The following is a 22,564-nucleotide window of genomic DNA, read 5'->3' on the forward strand; positions in this document are numbered from 1 at the left end:
ACAGTCAGATTGGTCATTGAGAGTCATTAATAGCCTGAATATTTTGACTGCAGATTATGAGTCCCCACACTTAATGTAATTCTAAACATCCGCGGTTTGCCTTCTCTATATAACCTACAAGTTTTACTTTTCAAAATGCACCTGATGGTTCAGTAGTTAAATTCACATCTTTAGAACATTTGAGATATTGGAGTACGTGTGCCTCAGTGTCCACAGCTGGGCTTTGGAAATGAGAATTTAGCGCGAGTTTCACATCATGACCATAACCTAGCGTCTTTTATGGGACCGATACATACATGAATATTGTACAGGATCAAAGTATGCCATGTGACATGCTCCCCATTCTACTAAAGCTATTCCTCTCCCCAATCTGACACTGCATGGTGACCTGATTGGTGACCGTAAACTAAATCAAAAAATAATGTCTTAATGAGAGGCAGCCAGAAACTTGGCAATGTCTGCATTACTGGACAGAAGTGGGGGAACTTACTCATGAGTTTGACTGCCTTGTTCTAATAGACGACAATATTAAGCTGCATAAATTCTACTCAAACACAGGCTGTAATTCATCTGATAATAAAAACTTAATCAGCTGTCATCACACATGGTAAATTGCCTAGGTTAACTGAAGTGCAGGCATATGAAAACCATTACTGCTGCTGTATACAATACCTACATCTGCAACTCCAATCATGGATCACTCACCAAGTTGGCCACAAATTGTGCCGAGATATAGAGCCTGCATTGTTTACTACTTCCTCAAAAAAGCAAACGAGCTCCTTTCAGTGCAGTAAGCCTGCTGTATAATTCCCAAAGGCAGCATTAAAGATACGGGTGAATGGAGAACAGACACGTGAGGAGAGGAAGAGGGGACATCTGAGGAAAGGAACAGCTTGTGTCGATGAGGGAAAAACTGGGAGAAGACAGGAGGCGAGGTCAATTTTAAACTCCTTTCTAATCAGAAAATTACACATCAATTAACAGAAACTCCAGAACAGCACAGACCACAGCAATGTTATCTGCAGACTCAAAAATGGACTTTCTTCACAGGCAAAGTTAAATTTCTGACTTCATGTCTAAATTACCCTTGAATAAACTTAACCAGTCTTAACATGACTTTATAGCTTTTGTGGAGTAAGTTATGTCCCAAGATTATTTATCTATCTTTCTACTTTCAGAAGATTTGGCAAGAATGACTTTAAATTAGTAGCATATGAGCACTGAGCGTGGTAAGGGCACAGAATGGATTCTTTGGGGTGATGGGAGTCTACAAGGTGGGTCTGTCGCACTACTCCTCCCCTAGTTGGCTGTGTGCTAAACAACGTAGTTGCTGAAGTAGACCTGCAGCAAATGGTGAGGTAGTTAACAGGAAGAGAAAAAAACTTACTAGACCTCCCCAATCTACCTCTCATACTTGTATCTATCCTTGACAGCATTGGTAGCAGAGACTGACACACAGTTCTTGTAGAGATGGAAGTTCTGACTTCAAGTTGAGGCCACTCTCTTCATCATGCTATGTCATATTACTGCAGTGCTAAATGTGACAGATATGGCACAGATCTAGCAACTCAAAACTTGGCATCCATGTTGTGCTTTCAGTCATCTGCAACAGCAGAATTACATTTAATCACAACGTGTAACTTCATAGCCTAGCATAGAGATTAGAATCCCTACAGTGTTAAAACAGGCCCTTCGGTCCAACAGGTCCACACTGACCCTCTGAAGAGTAACCCACCCAGACCCATTCCCCTACCATATATTTACCCCTGACTAATGCACCGAACCTACACATCCCCGAACACCATGGGTAATTTAGCATGGCCAATTCACCTAATCTGCAAATCTCCAAATTGTTTGAGTAAACTTAAGTACCCGGAGGAAACCCACACAGTCACAGGGAGAATGTGCAAAACCCATACAGACACTCATCCAAGGTTGGAATTGAACCCGGGTCCATGGCGCTGTGAGGCTGCATTGGTAACCATTGAGCCAATGTGCTACCCCCTTACACACTATCAGTATAATCAAGCTGAAGTACCAACCCTGGTTCAAAAAGAGAGAGTGGGCACAATGGCAAGCCAAGAGTAGCACCAGCCATACCTAAATTTAGAGTGTCAAGCTGATGAAGCTACAACACAGGACTAGATGTGTGGCTAACAGTAGCAGCAGTATGTAATTCATAGAATGATAAAACACAGAAAGGCCATTAAACCCTTCATGCCAGTCATGGTTATTTGGTAGTGCTTCCCAATTAATCATATAACTCAGTTCTTTCACAATAACCCTCAATATTTTGTTTCCTTTAACTTTTGACCAATTCCCTTCACTTTGAGACAAACTGGATGTGTGTCTCGACTACACCAGGAGACAAAGCATTTCAAACCACAACTCAGGTAGATAAAGCTAAACGATCCTGTAACCAATGAATCCGAATGAAGTGCTGCAGTCCTGCCACATCCCACCATGAATGACAATGAATTAAAAAGACAACCGGCGGTGGATCTCCATCATTGATAAGGGCAGTGGAAGAATGGGAGCATCACTGGCAACTCCCACTTCAAGCCACTCTCAGACCCAATTTGGGACTCTTTCACCACACCCTCACGAGTTCAAAATCCTGGAACACACTTCCTAACAGCATTGTGGGTGCGTCTAGACACCAGGAATACAGCAGTTCAAGAAGACAACTCACGATTACATTCTAGGAGAAAGTGAGGACTGCAGATGCTGGAGATCAGAGCAGGAGAAGAAGGGCCTGAAAAAGGGCTCTTGCCCAAAACGTCGATTCTCCTGCTCCTTGGATGCTGCCTGACCTGCTGCGCTTTTCCAGCAACACATTTTCAGCTCACGATTACATTCTCCAAAGCAATCAATAAATGTTAGCCTTACTAGGACAGCCCACATCCAGTGAAAGAAATAAAATAAACGTACGTACATTATTTTCAAATTATTACGTGGAACAACATTACATTGACTGAATCTGATCACAACTTCAGCTCTGCCGTCTAGAATGGAAAAACTTAGTCGCTCTAAGTTTTCTCTCATTTGGTATTGTCTAGGTATACCATGTGGGTGACTGAATAAATACACACACACAAAAAAACAGCCTCATGTACAAGATATTGTTGGGAGCACTGGGTTATTCACTGTTCCCCTGGTTCACTTTATTTTACATGTCATCACAGGGCAAGGCGAATTAATTCTTAGAATGCAAGCTGCTAAGACTAAAATTTAGAAGTGTGACAGATGCTACTGAAATATGGAAGATATCCATAAAACATACTAAGTCTACTCTTGAGCAGCAGGCTATCTTGCTTTGCACAGTTCAAATGTTCCCATCCCTGAAAATCAAACAAAAAGCACTGCTCAATTGAGAACTGCTTTTGTGTAAAGACTGTATTGCATTATGGGCTCTTTAAAGTGTAGTCTCAGAACCTCACCACAATATTCCCAGTAGACCTCACATTTATGAATCTCAACAACTGAACATTCAATCCTTATGTTAAAACATTGAGGAAGTAATACACATGGGTGATACATGTTCCTGGTATGACCAAACAGCTGGAGGATCAAGCGATTAGTCCTTTCAAACTGCCGATGTGGCCAATCTTTGAATGTTTTCCTCTGCATTTCCAATTCTTTCCTCACCAACATTTCTCCTGTGTCATAATTTCTAACGAGCGAACTGGGGTTTACCAAAAATGGTCACCAGATAGAGATCCAGCAAAATGCTGAGGAGATGGCCTGGAAATTTAAATTAATAACCATCAACTGGTACTTTCGTAACCCAAGTCAGTAGGACCCCAAGGGGCCTCTGCCAGTTTCAGGGCAGGAGAAACCGTGAATGCTTAGCACCAAACTCATTCGACTTCACAAAACAGGCACAGCCAAATTACAGTGACCATAGATATCTTGATAAACTGCAATGTTGCTGCTGCTGCCCATTAGATTAAAGTTAGAACTCATTTGTCATTTAAAGAATTGCAGTCCCTGGAGTACGACTGCAGATTTCCATGGACTGTGTTAAAAACATTTTTATAACACTGAGAACAGCGGTGTTACAGTGCCACTTGCTGGACAAGCAATTTTATAACTCCCAAACTGATTCAGCTAAAAGTGATATATATACACCACCTGTTTGTGGGTTCCTGTTAACCTTTTTGTATCCAGCAATCAATTTTTGTTAAATCATGAGACAATGCTTCTTCCTAAAAGATATTATGTGTATAGGCCGTAGTGAGGCTCCAGAGAGTGGAAAGTATCATTTCACAAATTAATTTACTTCCACAGGAAAGCCTGTGTTCTGTCAATAGATAAGTTGAACTCTCAGCTCTTTCTTACAAATAAATAATAGGACTTTGGCATTGTTGCTTTGGATAGACCTTCACCCCATGAGTGCACCAAAAATACTAAGATCAAGACGATAGAGTATAATAGGGGACATGTAGTAAGAAAATTAGGTATTGTTGCATAGTGGGTAGTGCCCCTGCCTCTGAGCCAGCCCTCCAGGTTCAAGTCCTGTTCCAGGATGGTCAAGATTATGAACACACCTATATGTTGATTATTAGCTGTAAGTTCTTCCAATATGCCAAAGGCAAGCATTAAGAGCTGGACACACCTTCAGTCAGCCATGCTCAATGTGAACTGCAGCCTCTCAAGCTACAGTCTTTGGTGATGGTTAACAGGCTACAAGGAAACCAGTCTGGGGAAATGGACCAAACTATGTGCCTTGATTGTCTCATACACCACTAAGGAAACTGAAGAAGAAACAATACATACTTATTTTTATTCAGTATAGCACTTTTCACAACTGAAATCTCAAAGTCCTTTACAGTGACGAAACTACTTGTTTCAAAAGTTTCATCAATATAATAATATAAGAGACACGGCAGTCAATATATGCACATCAATTTCACAAACCAGCAATTCGATAGTGACCAGATAATTTGTTTTCTTGTGATGTTAATTGACATAAATATTGACCAGGTCACTGAGGATAACTCTCCTCCTCTTCTTCAACATACTGTCATTAGGATTTTTCACATTCATCCAAACAGGCCTTCAGTCTAATGTCTCATTCAAAAGGTAGCACCTCGGATGTTACATTACTCTGTCACTGCTGCACTGGAGAGTCAGCATTTAGTTTTGTGCTCAAATCCTGGAGTGGAACTTAAACCTGGAACTCTGTGACTCACAACCAAGATGGGCCATTGCTGATAGACAAAGGCAGAAAAGAGAATCAGGTCAAGGTGTGAAAAGAAGTTCGGAGGGATTTGGTAGGGTCAAACATGTATGAGCACAAAGCTGCTTTTAACTCCTTGTGCTGTCTATACACCTCAACCCTGATTTAATGTGTGTCAGGTTCCCAGACAATAACTTGGTTGCCAATCTCTGCAGTGCTACTGAAGGCAACATGCAATAGGTAAGGATAGGGGAGTTAGTTTGTCCACTGAAACTGAATGTAACTATCAGCTGTGAAGCACTGAATGGAAAGCAAGAAATCCTGATACCAAAGTAGTGAACTGTACTGGAATGGAATCCCAGAATTGTTGCAGCACAGAGGAAGGCTATTCAGTAAGCCAAGTCTACTCTGGTTCTCCAAACGCACAAGTCACATTGTGCCATTTTCCAGTCTTCTCTCTGTAACCCTATATATTCTTCTTCTCAAATAATAGTCAACTTCCCTTTTGAATGCCTCGATTGAATCTAGAATTGTTTGAGTCTCCACAACCACCTGATGAAGAAGTGGCGCTCCGAAAGCTGGTGCTTCCAATTAAACCTGTTAGACTATAACCTGGTGTTGTATGATTTTTAACTTTGTACATCCCAGTCCAACACCAGCATCTCCAAACTGATTGAATCTGGCTCTGACACTCTCTGACAGTTCACTCCAGTTCCTAACCACTGAGTGTGTGAAAGAAGTTTCTCATGTCACTTTTGTAGCCATGATAATGCCTTTTAATACACTGTCTAGGAGAGTGTTTTGGGGAGTGATGGATTTGTGTTTACATTGGGAAACTTCACTAATAAGTATTAAGTTTTCAGATAGCATTTTCAATATTTAGTCATTTTGGAGGGGCTTAGGAAAAACACCCATAGCTTAAAAAAAGTTTTTTTTAAACTTCCAAACAAAACCAGAAAGTGCTGGACAAACTCAGCAGATCTGGCAGCATCCATTGAAAGAAAAACAGACCTACTGTTGAGTTCAGTGACACTTTGCCAACATTTTAATTTCGGTTTGGACAGTTCTGCAGGATATTTAGTTAAGACTGGATATGTAGAAGAATTGTTTTAATTATATTACAAATCAGGAAAGAGGCTATCATATTCTCCTGACTGTGAACTGAAGCCATAGCTAAGTCAAATCATACATGGGATAGAGAAGAGCTGATGTTTGAGTGCTGTAATGGGACGTTGTTGAGATCAATGGGATTGTATTTTGTGAAAGAACATCCCCTTTAATTCTTCAAAATTTTTGATTATTAACTGAAATGGGAAATGGATTGATTTAAAAATTAAGGATTGTTGAAGGATTACTGTACTTTTCAAGCAAGTAACTTTACACTCATTGTAAGTGCTATTTAAGAAGCTGTCTGTTCAAGCATTGAGAAGAGGTCTAGTTACAAGTGAGCTGGAGCTTGGAAGCTGTGACAGATGAAGATCTGACTGGCAAAACAACTGATTGACCTGTGAAATGGAGAGCAGCTTTCAATGACAGAGACATCCTGCTTGCCAATAACTAACTATGTGACGGGCTCCAAATTAACTGAACAGCTTGGGATGTGTGAATGTTTGGATCAGAAGTCACTGGACATTGGAAGGAGCTGTTTTTGCTTTGCAGTAGAAAGCATCCAAAACCTGAAGATAACCAGTTTATTCTCCCTCTTAATTTGCTATAAGCTGTGACTTTTAATTAAGACGTCAGACACCTTTATGTGTGTGAACCAGTCATCTTGAATCTCATGCAAGTGAAAGAATCTTGAGAAGAAAGATGGAGTTCTGATCAGCAAATTTTGCAGACAGGGATCATCTTCCATGTCTTTCCTTTCTCTCACAAAACCCTTTTCTTACGTCTTCATGTGTGTGTACGGAGGGGAAATATTATTGTGGGTTAGAGTTTTACCTGGTACAGCTATGCGTCAACAGTTCATATTTGGTTATCTATAGTTAAAATCTATTTATTTGTAATAAAGAGTCAGTCTTGTCAAGTATAGAAATCTGATCCGTGCTGTCAACCTGAAGCTAAGAGGTAAATTGGGAAAATCTTCACTCATTTTAAAATCTTTAACGTTTATGACGACTCCGGGAATAATGAAGTCTTCATTTCCAACATGCTACCCCAGTGATAATAACACATTAAATGTGTTACTAAGTGTTTAAACTTGTGTTTTTTTTAAACTACATTACCTTCAACTCTTTGTGCAATAAACTTGCATTTTATTGCTAAATCTGAATCTGTAGCACAGTGTGAATTTGCATTTTCGCGAAAGACTATCTTGTGACAACCAACAAAAAACAAATGTCAAGCCAGACTTCAATCTGGGATGTCTTGTCCAGTAATAAATCATAATACTTTGGTTTCTTTCTGCCACTTGTTTTAAGTCTTAGCCCTCTTGTTCTCAGTTCTTTCACATGTGCAAACAATTTCTCTATCTGCTCCATCCAGACCCTTCATGATCTTGAATACCTCGATCAAAACGTTCCACAGGGATTGGCATGGCTTGTGTTTCAAACAGTATATTTGTCAAGCAGTATAGACATATTATCTTATCATGGGACAGTATGAGGAAAAAGCTTGTCATTAGGAAATTTGATGCCATGCAGCAAAATACTGCTGCAGAGTTAACTGCTCTTACCATTCTCTCACAATTGTGCCAGCTATGATCTCCAAGCTAAACTCAGCTTGAATGGAGAGTCTTTTTAAAATCAACATGACTTGGCATCAGCAGAAACCAACAGCAACTTTTCAAATTTCATCCCACTGAACTACATATAGACCACAGCAATATTTCCACTCCCAAGGTAGCCTGTGTAAGGTGCAGAGTGACCATTGGAGTTACTCTCGATACTGACTTGTTTTGATCATTTATTTTTCAAATGGACTAATTATCCACATCACCAAAACGGCACCATGTACAGATGTAGCCAAATTTCATCAGCTGCTGGGGACAGACAAGGGAGTTCTCCTTTCCCACCTCTGCTTTCAATCCCGACCTTCTCCAGCCACTCCACCACTTGGGTCCAAGCCCTTCCTGAAGATAGGAGAGGCTATGCCTAAAGGCTGGGAATGCAGTGCTTCCCCTTGCTCAGGAGTGACCCACTTCAGTTTCTACATGCCAAAGCGGTTGCTAGCACATACATTGTTGGTGTTGGCTGGCAGTGCCACTTTGTTGCTGTGCACATACTCCATCTGGTGTTGGTGTTTACAATAAATGCACCCTTTTCTTCAGTAAAAACTGCTCGCTGAATTTTGCAATTTAAAATAAATTGAACATAAAAGTTCACTAAACACGATAATGGAAAATAAAACTTTTCACAGGGTTCAGTGTTGAAATTGTAACTGTACCAGTTTTAAACTATGTTTAAAAGACACCTAAAATACTCATAAGAAATGTTTGAAAGGATATAGGCCAAGCGCAGGCAAGTAGGACTAGTCTAGTTTGGTATTATGATTGACATGGACTGGTTGGACCGAAGGGTCTGTTTCCATGCTATATGACACTAATTCCTAACAATAGTCCAAAGTCAGGCAATTGCATTAATGTAGACCCACTGATAATATTTGCTTGTGAACAAACCAGGCACTCCATCATTCATACCAACCTAGGACATTCTGTGTTCAATCAGCACATGAGATGTGAAGGTACAGAAATAGCATCAACACCCAGTATGGATTAAATGCAGAAATACATTCCACTCAATACTAGACTCTCCGACCAAATGCCATTTCAGCAATAGTAATCATAAATTAGGATGCATTTCACACGAAAGGGTCACCACAAATTAGATCTACTTGCAGCATCAGAATTCACTTCACAGCAAAACCACAGCATCTAGCAACAACAGATTCGACTTTAATTGATTTTAATTAAAATTAATTTGGATGGCACAGTGGCTCAGTGGTTGACACTGCTGCCTCACAGCATTAGGGACTCGGTTTGATTCCAACTTGGGGTAACTGTCTGTGTGGAGTTTGCATATTTGCCTTGTGTCTGCATGGCTTTACGCTGGGTACTCCAATTTCGTCCCACAGTCCAAAGATGTGCAGGTTAGGTGGTTTGGCCATGCAAAATTGCCCCGTAATATCCAGGGATGTGTAGGACATGGATTGAGTAAATGCAGAGTTACAGGGATCAGGTGGGGGCAGGGACCGAGTGGGATGCTTTTCTGAGGGCTGTTGTAGACTTGATAGGCGAAGTGGCCTCTTTCTGCACTGTAGGGATTGTATGATTTCTAATGCACATGTTGGTGGCAAAAGATCAGACTGCAAAGTCACGCCACAATACTAAATATCTCGAAACACAGATTGTTAGTCTGTACGCTTGTCACCAATTCAATCCACAAAGAGCTCATACTGTTCTAAGATTAATAATTCAGGTTGAGGAGATTTATATATGACTGCTATTCTTTCAGTAACGTGGACATTGCTGACTAGGCTAATATTTGCTGACCTATATGGAGTGTGCGTTCCTGATGAAGGGCTTATGCCCGAAACATCAATGTTCCTGCTCCTCGGTTGCTGCCTGATCTGCTGTGCTTTTCCAGCACCACACTCTTGACTCTAATCTCCAGCATCTGCAGTCCTCACTTTCACCTATTTGCTGAACTACACCTTCAAAATGGTAGTAGTGAATTGCTGCAGTCCTTGGGGTGCAGGGACATCCACAGGGCAGCTCAGAAAGGAGTTTCAACAAATTGACGCTGCAACTGTCAAGGAATGATAACAACATAGGACGTTGAGAGATTTGGAGAAGAACTCAAAAGGTGGTGGTTTTCCCGTATGTCTAACGCCCTTTTCCTTCTAAGTGGCAGGGGTTACTGGGGAAAGGTCCTGAAAGGAAGCTTGAGTTGCTGCAATGCACCTGATAGATGGTACACACTGTTTTTGGTGTGGGGAGTCAATATTTCCATTGATGGATCATGTGTTCATCAAACAAGCTGTTTTGTCTTGTTGAGAGTCAATAGATGACATAGCTGCTCAAACCTCCCAGCCTCTGAGCTGCTCTTGTGGCGCAAGTGTTATGGGTGGTCCAGATTTCTGGTCGATTGTAACCTCCAAGATGTCAATAGTGTGGGTGTCAGCAGTGGAAATGCCATTGAACATCAAGGTGTGGTAGAATAATAGAATAGAATCATAGAATCCCTATAGTACAGTACAGTACAAAAAAAATCATGAGATTCAGCCCATCATATCTGCACCAACAGCATCCACCCAGACCTGTGGACCCCATCCCGTCCCCACATATAGTTTTTACTTTGGCTAAGCCATGTAACCTGCACTTGCCTGGTCATGACTGCTAGTTCACCTAACCTGTACTTCTTGGATTGTGGAAGGAAACTGGAGCATCCAGAGGAACCCCACGCAGTCATGGGGAGAACATGCAAACTCCACACAGTCACCCAAGGCTGGAATCGAACCTGGTCCCTGGTGCTGAGACATCAATGCTAATTACTGAGCCACCATGCCATCTATGTCTCGATGCATACACTCTCGTTTGTCGGAGTTGGTCATTTGCACAACACACATGCCACTTGCAGGCCCAAGCATGAATATTGTCCAGATCTTGTATTCCAGACTGCTTCAGCATCTGAGGATATGTGAGAGAGTAATTAATTAATTCTTCTTGCAAACAAGTCCACTGCAATGGGACAATTTAAAAATTACAGCTCAGTAATACAGAGCTGATGTCCTCAGGCAAAAGGCAGTGCAAATCTGAAATGGATCAGAGGAGGCTATGGAAGCTAGACATCAACAGAATGTGAACATGATTTTAGAGTAATGGGACCAAAATAGGTATATGGCATTGAGATACAGATAGACCATGGCTTAATTGCACGACACCAGGTTATAGTTCAACAGGTTTATTTGAAAGTACAACTTTTCAGACCACTGCTCCTTCATCAGGTAGCTAGTGGAGTAGGATCATAGGACACAGAATTTATAGCAAAAGATCATAGCGTTATACATGGATGCATTATATTGAACACAACATTGACATGGATGCTACCATTATACATGGGGGACACCACCCACCATGTACGCAGCAGGTACTCATGTGACTCAGCCAACGTTGTCTATCTGATAATGCTGGAGGCATGGTATAAATGGTGAAACCAAGCAGAGGCTACGACAATGGATAAATGGACACCGCACAGTGGGAGATGTTCCCTCCCATTCAGAGAATACATCAGTGACCAAGGGCATTCAGCCTCGGATCCTTGCGTGATGGTCCTCCAAGGCAGACTTTGGGATATGCAACAACGCAGAGTGGCCAAGCAGAGGTTGATAACCAAGTGTGGTAACCATAAGGAGGGCCTCAACGGGGACCTTGGGTTTGTGTCACACTACAGGTGACCCCACTACACTATACATGCTCTCTCACACATTCTCAAAACACTCACACAGACCGGCACGGTGGCACAGTGGTTAGCACTGCTGCCTCACAGCGCCAGAGACCCGGGTTCAATTCCCGCCTCAGGCGACTGACTGTGTGGAGTTTGCACATTCTCCCCGTGTCCGCGTGGGCACCCTCCGGGTGCTCCGGTTTCCTCCCACAGTCCAAAGATGTGCAGGTCAGGTGAATTGGCCACGCTAAATTGCCCATAGTGTTAGGTAGATGTAGGGGTATGGGTGGGTAGCGCTTCGGCAGGTCGGTGTGGACTTGTTGGGCCGAAGGGCCTGTTTCCACACTGTAAGTAATCTAAAATCTAAGACCCTCGAGGCAGAAGAGACTCAAGGCATGAAATAACATACTACTGTTGCTGTGAACACCCTGCTCAACTGTTTCAAGTAATGTGTATAATGGCCGCCATAAACTAAAGTGAAAGTCAGTTACAGAGGTAGAGACCACATGACAAATACAAACCAACTTAGATGTACAATTGCTTTTCTCCAAGTATATAACAAATTTGCATGCATGTTATCTGCTGTTAGACATAATCCAAGATATACCGTTAAAGAAAAACCTCCATGATCAAAACTCTTAAGTCAAATCTGTTCCACTTTCTGTCTCTGCACATGTATTTAATCCATTATCTCTAAAGCATGTATGCGTTTTATTGATATGCTTGAAAGTTGCTGTTAGGAGGAGAAAGTGAGGACTGCAGATGCTGGAGATCAGAGCTGAAAATGTGTTACTGGAAAAGCGCAGGTCAGGCAGCATCCAAGGAACAGGAGAATCGACGTTTTGGGCATCAGCCCTTCCTCAGGAATGAGGGAAGTGTGTCCAGCAGGCTAAGATAAAAGGTAGGGAGGAGGGACTTGGGGGAGGGGCGTTGGGAATGCGATAGGTGGAGGGAGGTCAAGGTGAGGGCGTTAAGCCGGAGTGGGGTGGGGGCGGAGAGGTCAGGAAGAAGATTGCAGGTTAGGAAGGCGGTGCTGAGTTCGAGGGATTTGACTGAGACAAGGTGGGGGGAGGGGAAACGAGGAAACTGGAGAAATCTGATTTCTTTCCTTGTGGTTGGAGGGTTCCTAGGCGGAAGATGAGGCGCTCTTCCTCCAACCGTCGTGTTGCCATGGTCTGGCAATTGAGGAGTCCAAGGACCTGCATGTCCTTGGTGGAGTGGGAGGGGGAGTTGAAGTGTTGGGCTATGGGGTGGTTGGTCCGGGTGTCCCAGAGGTGTTCTCTGAAACGTTCCGCAAGTAGGCGGCCTGTCTCCCCAATATAGAGGAGGCCACGTCGGATGCAGCGGATGCAATAGATGATGTGTGTGGAGGTGCAGGTGCATTTGTGGCGGATATGGAAGTGTCCGTTGGGGCCTTGGAGGGAGGTAAGGAGGGAGGTGTGGGCACAAGTTGCCACTAGCCACACTACCATACATCAGGAGCATTTCTGAACTGACAGCCAGACTACTGCGACCACTAGGACTCATAACAGCACACAAACCAACAGCCACGCTCAGACAACAACTCACCAGAACAAAGGACCCGATACCCAACATGAGCAAAACTAATGTAGTGTACAAAATCCTATGCAAGGACTGCACAAAAACACTACATCAGACAAACAGGAAGACAGTTAACGATCTGTATACACGAACACCAACTAGCCACGAAACGACACGACCAGCTATCCTTAGTAGCCACACACACAGACGACAAGCAACATGAATTCGACTGGGACAACACTACCATTATAGGGCAAGCCAAACAGAGAACAGCCAGGGAATTCCTAGAGGCATGGCACTCATCCACAGATTCTATCAACAAACACATCAACCTGGACCCAATATACCGGCCACTGCAGCGGACAGCTCGAACTGACAACCGGAAGCGGCAAAGACAGGCCACTATAAATGCCGGAAGAAACAGCACAGAAGCGCTTCACAGGAGGCTCCCAAGCACTGAGGATGTCACCTATACAGGGGACGAAACGTTTGCAAGACAAATTCCCAGCTCGGCGAACAGAACCACAACAACAAGCACCCGAGCTACAAATCTTCTCCCAAACTTTGAAGTTATACAACACAATACAGCACAAAAACAGGCCCTTTGACCCATCAAGCTTGCGCCAATTCCCATTCCGTACTCAAACCCTCTATTTATTGCCTGTGCATGAAATCTATCCCTTAGTTTGCCTTATGTTTATCAAGCTACACCTTAAAATGTTACTAATGTGCCTCTTTCCACCACGAGATCTAGATTTAGGGTGCAAGAAAACCCCGTAAGTTTAAACACTTGCCGGTTAGTAGGTGAGACAGTTTGTTTAACTGTGCTTTTTTGAAATTAAAAGAGGCTCGCATTGGCAAAGAAGTGAGAGAGAGAGAGTGTGACTTAGTCAGCAAAGTCAAGTTAACAAAATGGAGATTAAAAGAGAAGGTAGTGATAAATGGGTGCAGACTTTAAAAATAGATAAAACCTATGAGGCTCTAAGAGAGTTTATTCTGTTGGAGGAGTTTAAAAACTCACTTCCAGAGATAAGAATTCACGTGGAGGAACAGAAAGTTCAGCAAGTAAGAAGAGCAGAAGAATATACATTGGTGCATATGACAAGCTTCCAGCAAGAATTTCATCCTGTGAGAGATTGAGGTTGGGAGAAGGGGTGATCCTATACCACGAAACAAAGAGTAGAGAACACTAAGTGTTTACCACAAGCTTAGAAAAGAAGCCTAAGAGGATGCAAAGGAAGTAAAAGGCCTCAGGTGTTTCCACTATGGTAAAGTGGAACAGGTGAAGTCACAGTGTTGGTCGTTAAAGAAAGGCACTGTGGGAATAGAGGTGGTAAAAGAAGCGAAGCCAGTGGCATTAGTGAAAGTAGTAAAGGAAACCACAGGAAGAGCCAAGGAGCTGCAGGAGAGTGCACATCCTCGGCAGGGGCTGGGTATGGAGTTAGTGCCTGATTTCTATAAAGAATTTGCCTCAGTGGGTAAAGTTTACTCAGAAAGAACAGCAGGAGAAGGACAAGAAGTTAAAATTTGGGGTTACAGGATCAAACTAGTCTCCAATACTAAGAGATCAATGAATTTGCACTCCTTCTGACCTGTTATTAGAGGGAGTAATTTGTGGGATAGAAGGACAGAAATTTAGCATTCCCCTATGTAGGATCAGGTTGGAGTGCCAACCCAAGACTGGGGAAGTAACAATGGGAGTGATTGACAGAGTTTCAGTTCCAGGAATCCAGATTGTTCTTGGGAACAATTTAGCAGAGTCCAAGGTTGGAGTGACACCCCTTGTTGTGGAAAAGCCCAAGGAAGACCAAGAAACTGAGGAGTTAAAAGAGAAATATCCAGGTATTTTCCCTGACTGCGTAGTAAAAAGATCCCACTATCATAAGTCCCAGCATGAAGCAAAAACTAAAGAGAAAGATGAAGAAGTTGAAGTGATGTAGTGAGTCCTGGAAAGATCACATGGTACAGTTGGCAGAGCTCTTTGACCAATTAAAATAAGCAAAATGGGTTATAAACATAAACAAAACTGAATTCATGAAAGCAGGGGTGATGTTCTTGGGACATAACATTGGTAATGGAAGGTTGACCCCATGGAATGCAAAGACGAAGGCCATCGAGGAATTTCCACGACCAACCTCAAAAGAAAGAGGTGCTTCGATTTTTGGGACCAAGCAGATAATATCGGAAGTTTATTTCAAACTTCAGCAGCGCAGTGGCACCATTAACAGATTTGCTGAAAAAGAACAACACTTCGGTGGACAGAACTGTGCCAGGAGGCATTTGACAATTTAAAAGCAATATTAATCACCACACCAAGCTTTTTGAAACCCTTCATAGTTGCTATCAATGCTAGTGACATAGGAGTTGGAGCTGTACTGCTACGGGAAGATGATGATGGAATCAAACTGCCAGCTGGTTACTTTTCAAAGAACCTCAATACCCACCAGAGAAAATACTCTATGATCAAAAAATAATTGTTGAGTCTGGGACTGGCCTTACAACATTTTAATGTTTGTCATGAACAATGTGACGGATACGGTTGTGTACACGGATCACAATATTCTTCCATTCTTGGAACGTTTTAAAGACAAGAATATGAGACTATTTCATTGGAGTCTTATATTAAAGACTTTTAATTTACAAATCACACATGTTGCGGGTCATAAGAATATATTAGCAGATGCATTATCGCGGATTTAACAGATAAAGTATCGTTGAAATAAAGTATATATTATATGTGAGAAGAAGTTAATATGAACTTAGATTAAAATCATATGTATGTCATGGTAATGGGGTAAAACAATAGAAAACATGAAGCCACCTTTTCATTACGATGGTTTCTTTTTTTCTTAAGGGAGGAGGAGTTATGAAGTTGTAGGTGTGTACTGTACCTTTAAGAGTGATTGAAAGCTGGCAAGGACTTAACAAGCAAACAGTGTGCTGAAAAATTTAAAAATGTAACATTTGGTCATGAAGCAAATACTTGGTTGCTATGTTACACAACAAATTCAAGTTTGGTCAATCAGTTTAAATTATGCCCCAAGATACCAAATCCAATCAAATTTGAATTTTATTATTTTGGATGACATCAAACTAATGAGACAGTCCAATGTTTTGGGGCATATAAAAATCAGGCATTTTAAACAGTTAGCCAGAGCAGCAAAGAGCACCAACAGGCTGCACCACAGATTCAATCTTTGGAAGATACCTTTTCATATGAAATCTGTGAAACAGAAGACCGAAGGAAAGACCCAGGAAAGTACAGATGAAGATACCAAGGGAAAAGCGACAGCTGGCTAATTTTGAAATTTGAACTTTTTTGTTAAACTTAAATCGGGGGTTTTATAGCTCAGTATATTGCTATGGAGTGGGGGGTAGATAATTGATCAGACAAAGAAGGATTACAGTGTAGATAGCTGTTTAACTTTTTTTTTTAAATGTGGAGTTAAAGAATAAATTGTTAATTTTTTTCTTTAAAGAGAGGGATTCGGTAGTTCTTCGTCACTCATACTTTAACAGATTATAAGGTGAGGTGAGCTTTTCTGTGTGCCCTATGTCGTAACATAAGTTTGTACATTAGTAATTAATAATCCATTTTGCTACGTGTTAAAAGGATTTTGAAAAATTCTCTGAAGTGCTCTCATGTACAACTGAACGATTTTCCCACCACCAAAATCATCATGACATTTTTTACATTTTTGTCCTTAATTACTAACCAAGACCAATAATCACCAGTGTAACCAATTAAATAGTTTCAAAGCTAAATCCATAAAGGATGTTTGTCATAATAAACAAGTTGTTAATGACACCTCCTGTTAGTTTCTTTAATCTGAAATCTTTACACTGAAAAAGAACTAGTCTATTCCCTCCAATACAACTATCTAAACATTCATCTTCCAGCTAATATTTCAAATAAAATATATGTAATACATACACTAGCCTTGATTAGCAATATTAAGACAAATGGCATCTTAGCATTAGATAGTCATCACAGTGAGGCATTAACCATTCCAGAAATTAAACAGGTTAATTTAACATTTGTGATGACTTAGAATAGTGGGGCACAATTTTCAGTTTATAGTCAGTTCTGCTATAGTATGTGCTTCTTCAATGCCAAATGTCTATAATGCAATAGAAGGATTTAAGCCATTATTCACAGAATGTGAACTTTCCTTCACTGTACTGACTACAGAGATTGATAGGTTCTTGTTGTCTAGAGGAATTAAGGGCTACGGGGAGAATGCTGGTAAGTGGAGCTGAAATGCGCATCAGCCATGATTGAATGGCGGAGTGGACTCGATGGGCCGAATGGCCTTACTTCCACTCCTATGTCTTATGGTCTTATGGTCTATAAAGCAATCCTGCATTATAGTTTAAATCGCGCTGCTTTTACACGATTTTCTTTTAGAACGAGATCACATGGGAATGGAACTAACGCATTATATCAGAACCAACTGTTCTCTTCCCATCAGACTTGTCACAGTAGCATTTGGCTGAGTGGTATCAAGGAGTTTTGGCAAAATTGAATACTTAGAAATACTTTGTCAGGGAAAATGCTCAAAAGAAAGAATGCTTTGGTCTTTGAAGTTTGCTGGGCCTCCATCGGCTTCACTAAAATACTTCCCTCTAACATGGAGGTGAAAAGCTGAGATGTACATGAATGGCTGTGCATAATTCAATTCAATTTCCAACTCCTCAGCTGTTCCATGCAAGATCTGGCCAATACCTTGCATGAGTGGAAAGTAATATTTATATGACTTCAGTACTTCTGACCATCTCCAATGGGAGAGAATCGAACCATTCTCCTTGACATTAAAATGGTATTACCATCGCTAAATCTCCCATGATTAACATCCTGCAAAGTTACCATGGACCATAAATTGAACCATGCCAAGTATATAACCACTGTGGCTATAACAGTGGTTTTGAATTCTGTGATATTCCCAGAGCCTGTCTACCATCGACAAGTCACAGAGTTAGGATTGTGATGGAATACACACCATTTGCCTGAATGAGTACAGCTCCAGCAAGAACCTGATCACTACCCAAGACAAAGTACTTGACTGGCACCCCATCCACTTCCCCCAGCACGATTGCAATGCGGCAACTGTAGATACATAGGAACTCATCAAGGAGTCTCTCAACAGCAACTTCTAATTTCACAACCTCTACTACCTGCAAGGCCAATGGTAGCTACCCTCCAAGCCACAAATCATCCTTATTTGAACCATACCACGGTTCCTTCATTGTCACTAGATCAATATTCTGGAACTCCCTCCCAGCAGCATACCTACACCACATCAGCTACAGCAGTTCAAGATGGCTGTTCAACAAAACCTTCTCAAGGGCAAGTAGGGATAGGAAATAAATGGTGGCTCAGCCAGTAACACACTCATCCTATATATATATATAAAAAAACTTAAATCAGGTATAGTGTTACAAGATATTACAGGTAGTGGTCAAATGTTTGGACAAATTAGAAGGTTTTCAGGAAGACTTAAAGGAATATAAAAAAGTGGAGGTGGACAGATTTTAGGAGGGAACTCAACATGTTTTTGTCTAATTGGCTGACAGAATGGCTATCAATAGTAGGAAATTGAAGCAAGAAACTTGCAACAGCCCAGAAATGGATAGACACAAAGATTGCAGAATGAAATAGGACTTAACAAGGTTATATAGAGACAGGAAGGCTGAGGCGACAGACATTTTGAAGACGACAAGATTTAAATCTGAGGTGTTAGTGGGCTGAATGCCAATGCAAGCCAGTGAACACTGCTGATTGAGTGGGCAGAACTCGGTGCAAATTATGATCTGGGCAACAAATGTTGGATGAGCTCCACTTTACAGCTTTATGAAAAAATGGGAGTCATTTGTAACTTAAAGCACTGGATATGTCAAGTCCAGGGATTTTAAAAAACATATGAACATGAGTTTCAGCAACAGATGGGCTGAGCTAAGGCAGAGACAGACAATGTTATGGAGGTGGAAGGAGATGGTCTTGGTGGTTGATAAGATTATGGTGTCAGACGCTTCACTCCAACTTAAGTTGAACATCTAGTTTGCTATTCAACCTGAGATTTTAGCCAATGAGAGAGATGGAATCAGAAGCAAGTGACTTGAGTTTGTGCTGTGACCAAAGACAATGGCTGAGGTCATCACAATGATTAACTGGAGGAAATTTTAGCTCATCCACGACTAACATCAGCTGCATAGGGGTGGAGAGAGGTTGCACACAGGTAGAGCTGGGCATTGTTGGTGCACAGACGGAAAGTGATGGCATGTTGTCTAGAAGCAGTAAGGTATTGGACCAGGAATATCCAAATGCGGACAGGGGTGGGATGAGATTGCCTGATGATTTTTACTGTCTATGTCAAGAATATAATGATGAAGATAGTTCCATATAGCAGGACTGTGGGGAAGAAGCTCTGAAAAAAAAAAAGAATGGTGTGGCTGGCCACACTAAATGCTGCAGACAGAATAAGATGAGCATCGAAGACCAATATACCACAGAGTTAAAGCTGGTCATTTTAAACTTAGATTAGGGTTAATTCAGTGTTGTGGCAGGCACACAACCTCAAATGCAACGTCCTATTTCAATTTCTGCAAAAAAAAAAGTCACAGATTTGAAACTACAACATCTTTAGAATCTGAGAGCAAAGGGCAACATGAGATGGTTTTGTGGTTCTCAAAGACAGAACAATGAAGGCTAGACTTGTTTGAAACAAGGGTGATGTTGGCTGATTCAAGAAAAGTTGGGTGTAGCATTTGAGGAGAGACCACACTTTTAAAGAAGTCAACTAATTTGGGTGTAGTTTGGGTCTACAATTTAATGGAAAGAGTAGAAGAATACTGAGGTCAAGATCGGTTATGAAACAGGAGGGAAGAGAAGTTAGAAATGGCAACGAAAGAAGCAGGCAAGAAGGAAGTCTGAATTGGTGAAAAAGGAGAAATATGGCAAATGCAGCTCAATGATGACTCGGTCTTTGAGGCAAAGCTCCTCACATTTATCGCTGGAGAGGAGTGGATGAGCCACAGAGAATGAGAAGCAAACCTGTTCTGCCCATTGCTTCTGGTTTTATCCTTCATATTTTCTTTCACAAGATCATTGAAATACTAAAACACAGAAGAAGGTTATCACTGCTGGAACCAATCTCTATATAGCTTTCAAACCCTTTCAAAATGTCAGTGCCCAGAGTTGGTGAAGGGTGAACCAGAGTTTCATAAAGATTGACTGTAGCTTCCTTATATTTGCATGTGATGCTTCTATTTTGAAGGGCCAAGATCTGGTATGCTTTACTAATCATTTTCTCAAACTACACTGCCACTGACAATGTTTTGTATGCATACAATCCCGTGTTTTGCCATTCCTACACTCCTCACTCTCACTAAAATGTTTCAGTTCTCAGTTAAAATATATCTACCATGTTCTCACAATTCACTATAAGTTTTCCCATTGCTAGTTTTGAAATTTAGTTATGAAACAACCATGTTCAAAGTCATGAACAGATATGAAGAAAAACACATTACTGACTCCTGAGGAACAATACTGCATAATATCCTGTAGTTTAAAAGAAAAGCCTTCACCACTGCTCTTTTTTTTTCCTGTCGCTTTGTGGACTTCTATGCTGTCACTGTCTCGTTTAATCTATGGCTTTAACTTCGATAGCAACTTATTATGTTGCACTTTATTGAACTGTTGAAAGATTTTTTGAGTTACCTCAATCCTCACAATGGGTCGATGCCTGAAACAACAGTGTAAGATAAGCGATTTGATCTTAACTGAACAGGAAAGAAAGACATATTGCAGATAATTAACTGGATTGTGATCCCTGCATTTTATAGGGGTCAGTGAAACTACATAAATTGAGTAAAAGCTTTGAGATAGAAATGAAACCAGTCTGGAACTGAGTATTTGGAAATGGAAAATTTTGCTTAAGAGAAGGCGGAGAAAATCTTAGCAGGACTTATACACTTAATGGTAGTGTTGCTGAACAAAGAGACTTTGGAGTGCAGGTTCATAGCTCCTTGAAAGTGGAGTCGCAGGTAGATAGGATAATGAAGGCAGCATTTGGTATGCTTTCCTCTATTGGTCAGAGTATTGAGTACAGGAGTTGGGAGGTCATGTTGTGGCTGTACAGGACATTGGTTAGGCCACCGTTGGAATATTGCGTGTAATTCTGGTCTCCTTCCTATCGAAAGATGTCGTGAAACTTGAAAGGGCTCAGAAAAGATTTACAACGATGTTGCCAGGTTTGGAGGATTTGAGCTATAGGGAAAAGCTGAACAGGTTGGGGCGGTTTTCTCTAGAGCGTCAGAGGTTGAAGGGTGTCTTATAGAGGTTTACAAAGTTATGAGGGGCATAGGGTAAATAGGTTTAGGGTAAGGAGGGGAAAGATATAAAAGAGATCTAAGGGGCAACATTTTCACACAGAGGGCAGTACGTGTATGGAATGAGCTACCAGAGAAAGTGGTGGAGGCTGGTACAATTGCACCATTTAAGAGGCATTTGGATGGGTATATGAATAGGAAGGGTTTGGAGGGATATGGGCCAGGTGCTGGCAGGTGGGACTAGATTGGGCTGGGATATCTGGTCGGCATGGACCGAAGGGTCTGTTTCCATGCCGTACATCTCTATGACTCTTAGAGGTTTGATAGAGGTACTGAAACTCGTGACATAGAAAATTGGGAAGAAAACTATTCCCACGTGTGGAAGATTTAAGGAGACTGGTAAAAGAAACAAAAAAGAAACGTGAGCAAAAACATTTTTAGGCAGCGAATGGTTAAGTTCAAGAATGCAGTGCGTGATGAAAGCAGTCTCAAGTTGATGCATGCAGGAGGGAATTAGGAGTGTGATTTAAAAGGGAAGGTATAGAACCAGGTAAATTGCACATTGGGTGGGTAGGCGCGCACACACATGAAGGACCGAACAACCTCCCTCTGACCTGTGACCAATCTGTGATCCCTGACGCTGCGACTAGACAGATAGGACCAGTTGTAAATACTGTCCCTGACTAAGACCCGGCTTCAGGCAGTAATCACTGGCGGGTATTTCAAACCAAAAATTGCACAGATATTTCCTTACCTCTTTACCAGTTGCATCCTCACTAACCCCCAGCAACGAGTAGAGGTCTAACTGCAGGATTTCTTTAGCTGCCATCCTTCCTCACATTAAAGGTAACCTAATCCGAGGCGGCAGATTTTGGCCTTCCCTTTCAAAACCGACTGCGAACAAAACTCGGGCCTCGTCATTCACCACTCGGTTCTCAACCCCGACTTCCAAAACACCAGGCCCTCGATCCTCGAAGCCCCTTGGGATTGTAGTTTCCGAGTCTCCAACTGTCCGCTCATACCAGTTGGCATTTCACCCCAGAAAAGACTACAACTCCCTGCGTGCATCACGGCACACACTGGCAGACACTTGGGATTGTAGTCCAGTTTACCGTCGCAGTGGGCGCGA

At 41.7% G+C, this 22,564-nt stretch overlaps 1 protein-coding gene across 1 annotated transcript in view; it reads right to left on the reverse strand.

Annotated features, from left to right (window-relative positions):
* Positions 1-22,399, reverse strand: part of dnajc17 (DnaJ (Hsp40) homolog, subfamily C, member 17) — a 165,243-nt gene extending 142,844 nt beyond the window's left edge. The window contains exon 1 of the mRNA XM_072569323.1: positions 22,190-22,399. Within this exon, the coding sequence (XP_072425424.1) occupies positions 22,190-22,264 (75 nt within the window). The 5' untranslated portion in view covers positions 22,265-22,399. The remainder of the gene's footprint in view (positions 1-22,189) is intronic.
* Between the last annotated feature and the right edge of the window lie 165 nt (positions 22,400-22,564).

Source organism: Chiloscyllium punctatum, chromosome 4 (assembly GCF_047496795.1).
Source record: "Chiloscyllium punctatum isolate Juve2018m chromosome 4, sChiPun1.3, whole genome shotgun sequence".
NCBI classification, from domain to species: Eukaryota; Metazoa; Chordata; class Chondrichthyes; order Orectolobiformes; family Hemiscylliidae; genus Chiloscyllium; species Chiloscyllium punctatum.